This window comes from Antrostomus carolinensis, unplaced genomic scaffold (genome assembly GCF_000700745.2).
Source record: "Antrostomus carolinensis isolate BGI_N321 unplaced genomic scaffold, ASM70074v2 scaffold36472, whole genome shotgun sequence".
Taxonomy (NCBI): domain Eukaryota; kingdom Metazoa; phylum Chordata; class Aves; order Caprimulgiformes; family Caprimulgidae; genus Antrostomus; species Antrostomus carolinensis.
This window is the reverse complement of record NW_010298209.1, coordinates 1-4,145: the sequence shown is the minus strand read 5'-3', so window position 1 is coordinate 4,145 and position 4,145 is coordinate 1. Positions and strand designations below refer to the sequence as shown.

Below are 4,145 nucleotides of genomic sequence, written 5' to 3'. Positions count from 1 at the left end.
AACAGCCCGAAGCTGTTCTCCGGGCTGGGTGGGGTGTTTGCAGGTGGGAATTGTTCTCTGCTGCCAGTAACCACCCATGGAGAAGGGCAGTGCTGGTGAGCCAGCCCTGCCTGGAGCTGCCAAATGACATTGCCCAATGGGTCCTTGGCTGCTGCAGCCCAGAGAGGACCTTCCTCAGCACTCCATGGTCCCGCTGCTCCCAGCACCGTGCCGTGATGGCTTCGAAAGATGGACAGATCCAGTCCCTGGTGGCGAGCAGGGTCCTGTCCTGTCCTGTCCTGGGACTCTGCAACTGAGAGAGACACAGTCCCTGAGACCCGGAGGATCAGCTGCCAGGGCAGACAGCACTGCCCCACGCTGAAAGCAGAGAGGAGGCTCTATAAATGTCCCTGTCCCCTGCCCTGTCCTGGCTCTGGTGGCAGCTGGTGCCATCCCCAGCTGCAGCAGCAGTGGGGATCCAGCATCCCCTGGCACAGGCTGGGCAGCCCAGGCACCAACCCAGCACGCTCAGCCCTGCATCCCCAGCCACGCTGCCGCCTGTGCCAGTGGAGCGAGGGGGGATGAAATGCCTGGCTCAGCCCATCAGCTCCTGCACCTTCCCGCTCCCTGGCAAGCGGCTCTGCTGCAGCTGGGCTGGCCCTGGCAGTGCCGCTCCGCCCTGGAGCAGAGGAATGTCCATGTGCCCAACCGAGCTCCGAGCAGCCTGGCAGCCCCCTCTCCCCTCCACGCTGGCCTCACCTGGGACTCAGGCGCGTCTCTCTCTCTGCTCATAAACGGAGTGAAGCTTCTGAATGAGAAATCTTTTATCTTCCCCCTCCTGCAACAGCAGAGACAGTGCAGTGAGCAGCCGTGGGATGTGCTCTTGCACGTCCAAGGTGGCAGCACTGTCGGGGCCAGAGCCCGAATCCAGCAATCCCAGGGCTGGACCAGGGCATGGAGCAGCTGGGACTGCTGGGACCGGCCAGGGGCAGCGTGTGGAGCTCACGCACGTTGGCAATCTGCTCCTTGAGCAGGCGGATGATCCTCTGCTGGCCTCTAACCACCTGGATGTTGAAGTAGGTCACAGCTCTGCAACGACAGGCAGGATGGGAAGGTGGCAGCCGGGGCAGGAAGCTGGGGGATGCCACACTCCTGGCACCAGACCAGGGCACAGGGCTCTGGAGTGATGCCCCGGCTCAGGGCCGTGACAGGGACCCTCAAACCATGGGCGCAGGGCTCAGTCTCAGGTCTGTACTCACAGCAGGACTCCGGACAGGAAAAACAGGAGGAAGGTGTTCTCCACCACGTGCTGGAGGATCCACGTGAACCAGGTGATGTTTGGGTTGGACTTCTCTAGCACCTGTACCCAGGTCTTCCCTGACTTGTAGATGGTTTCCAGCCCTTGGAAGGGACCACAGGTTTCTGACGGCTGCACCCTGAGCAGACAGAGCGATGGGGTCGGTCGGAGCGATGAACAGCCCAGCTCAGCCCAGGGCGCTGCCTGGCTCAGATGTCCACCCCTCCAGGGACCGAGCTTGGCCTGCCCCAGCTATTGCCAATGGCTGGACGAGGGGGTCCTCATCCCCTTGTCCTGCATCAGCAACATCTGGGAACAGCTGGGAAAAGTGGGCACAGGCCAACCGTTGCTATGCTCCGTGCAATGGCCAGTGGCTGGGCAGCATCCCCCTGCCTGGGGTGGGGTTGCACAGCCCTGTGCTGGGTGCCATGTGCTCTGTGTGCCATCAGGGCTGGGGAGGGACAGTCTCCCCAGGTCCCTCTCCTTCACTGGCAGCCAGCAGTTCTGTGCTCCAAGCTGTGACCCAGCGGGTACTCACGACCAGATGGTGTAGGAGAGGAAGACGGCTGCACCCAGGAAGGAGGGGAAGCACAGCAGGGTGATGAAGATGGTGCTCATGTGAGATGCTTGCCAGGGCTTGCTGGGGGACTGGCAGTTCTGCATCAGGCTGGTCTGCAGACAGGAGCAGAGTCCCATGTGCTGCTGTCTCCTGGGACGTGGCCTCCATCCCAACATCCCATCCCTCCCACCCACTGGGAGCTGAACGAGCTTGGGGACACCCTGTCCCCAGCAACACCCCGTCCCTCCTGTGAGGACGGTGCTGCTCGCCGCACGGCGCGGCACTTCTGCAGCAGAACACAGCGTCGCTGCAGGGCTGCCCGTGGCGGGGACACATAGAGCTGGGGGGGACAACTCACACCTTTTTGATATAGAAGAGCAGCAGCAGCTTCAGCGTCTGCACGGCTGGCAGGAGCGGCGCAAAGAGAACACCTTTTTGATAAAGAAGGGCGGCAGCAGCTTCAGCGTCTGCACGGCTGGCAGGAGCGGCGCAAAGAGAACACCCAGCCTGGGAGAGACGGGGAAGAGCAGCTCGTTCCGGCTCTGAGCCCCGCGGGCGGCAGCGGTGGCAGAGCCGGGGGCAGCGGCAGGAGGGCACCGGCCCGGCTGCGGTCGGGCTTTCGTAAAGCAGAGCAAAGACATGATGCCCCGTGCCAGGTTCACTGCACAGCCCGTGCTGGGGCTGGGCAGCAGCTGGGATCTCACCAACCTGTGGGAAAACAGCAGCCCACACACAGATCCCTCCTCGGGCAGGGGGTGTGAGGCCAGGGGCTGCAGAAAGGCAGTGGGGGGTGACAAAGCAGGACCCGAGCGGCTGGGGCGGGGGGGGCCCCTCGGCGCAGGGAGTGCCGTTATGGGCTGGACAAACAAGAGGGGCTGCACTTGCACCGGAGCCTGTTCCTTCCCCAGAGCTCTGGAGGGGACCAGCTGGGCAGGGGTCACTGCACCAGTGCTGGGATGCTTTGCTGCTGGTCCCCTGTGGCCAAAGCCAGACCTCCCGGTGAGCGTGTGGGTCGTGGCTGTAAGGTGCTGGCACCAGGTGCTGTGACTGCCAGGGCACCCCACTCCCTCATCCCACCCATGTGGGGCTGGGGGGTCTCCCATGACCCCACTCAGTGAAAGAAGCAGCTCCCCATGACCGGTCCCTGCAGCCACAGGGCTCCCAGGGGACCACGAGGCGTTTGCCAGCAGAGGAACAAGCCGTGCCAGGCAGATGTCTCACCACGTCAGGGTCTGCCCGTAGATCAGCTCCAGCACGTTCCGGGCGATGTCAAACTCGGGCTTCTGCTTCCTCTTCAGCCTCTTCTCCAAGATCAGCCTGGGAAGAAGCAGAGCTCTGCTCCCACGCTGCTGCTGGGGGGGACACTTGGCATCTGTCCTCCCCTCAGACGGCGGCAGAGCCTGGGTGCACCGGGGGCCGTGCTGGGGACGATGTGCCAGTGGGGGGATCCCTCCCAGGGCATGTTACCTCCAGACCAGCTCCCCGAAGAGCATGTCCAGCAGGGTGAATATGAAATCCATCACCACGAAGCGATACAGGTCCTGCCCCACACATGTCTCCCAGCACTGGGGAGACAAGCAAAGGTGGCATCAAGTGGGCAACGAGGCTTCTGCTCCCCATGACTCTCCCATGGCTCCCATGGGGCATGAGGGGCTGTGGGACCTTTTCCTCCCCTGCACCCCTTTCTCCAGCCACCCCGCATTTGAGGTGCCCCCATCCAGCTGTTGCCCCCCCTCTCCCCAGCAAAGGAGCAGATGGTGCCTGCGGTGCTGTCTGGCAGACCCCCTCCCACCAGACCCCTGCCCCTGCTGGTGCCAGCGCCTTTGCTCTGCACTCCATGGGCAAGGGATGGTCTGGACGGTGTGGCCCACCCAGCTCACACGGGCACCGTGTGCTGAGCCCGGTCCCGCACGGCAATGCTGACCTCTTCTGCCGAGCAGACAACTCTCCGGCTGAGCCACTGGTAGCAGAGCAGACCAAGGACCACCATCTTCAGAATGAGGTTCCTGGGAAGCAGAAGCAGGGCCGGGGGCCCCTGAGCCCTGGGCATGGAGGGGCCAAGCCCTGCAGACAGGATGCCCAGCCCCGAAGCCATCCCCTGTGCAGGGGGGGTGCAGGACGCTCCCTCCGCCCCGGTCCCAGCCAGCCCACCTGCAGATTGCCACGTAGACCTGTGCCACGGGGGAGTCCTGCCTCTCCCACCGAGCCAGGAGGCTGTACAGGTGGGGCATCAGTGTGTTGAGGAACGACACCACGAAGGGCAGGACCAGTAGGATGGCTTCCTGCTGCCGCACGCCGCTGCCCCGCGCC

General features: G+C 63.9%; 1 protein-coding gene across 1 annotated transcript; it reads right to left on the bottom strand.

Moving 5' to 3' along the window:
* Positions 1-745: 745 nt before the first annotated feature.
* Positions 746-4,138, bottom strand: TMC6 (transmembrane channel like 6; the record flags this gene model as incomplete). The annotated part of the gene is made up of 10 exons (XM_010162379.2): positions 746-817; positions 990-1,068; positions 1,239-1,415; positions 1,815-1,948; positions 2,196-2,266; positions 2,338-2,342; positions 3,057-3,152; positions 3,303-3,400; positions 3,760-3,841; positions 3,987-4,138. Coding segments are annotated over 10 exons (966 nt in total), but the record flags the coding sequence as incomplete, so codon positions are not given.
* Between the last annotated feature and the right edge of the window lie 7 nt (positions 4,139-4,145).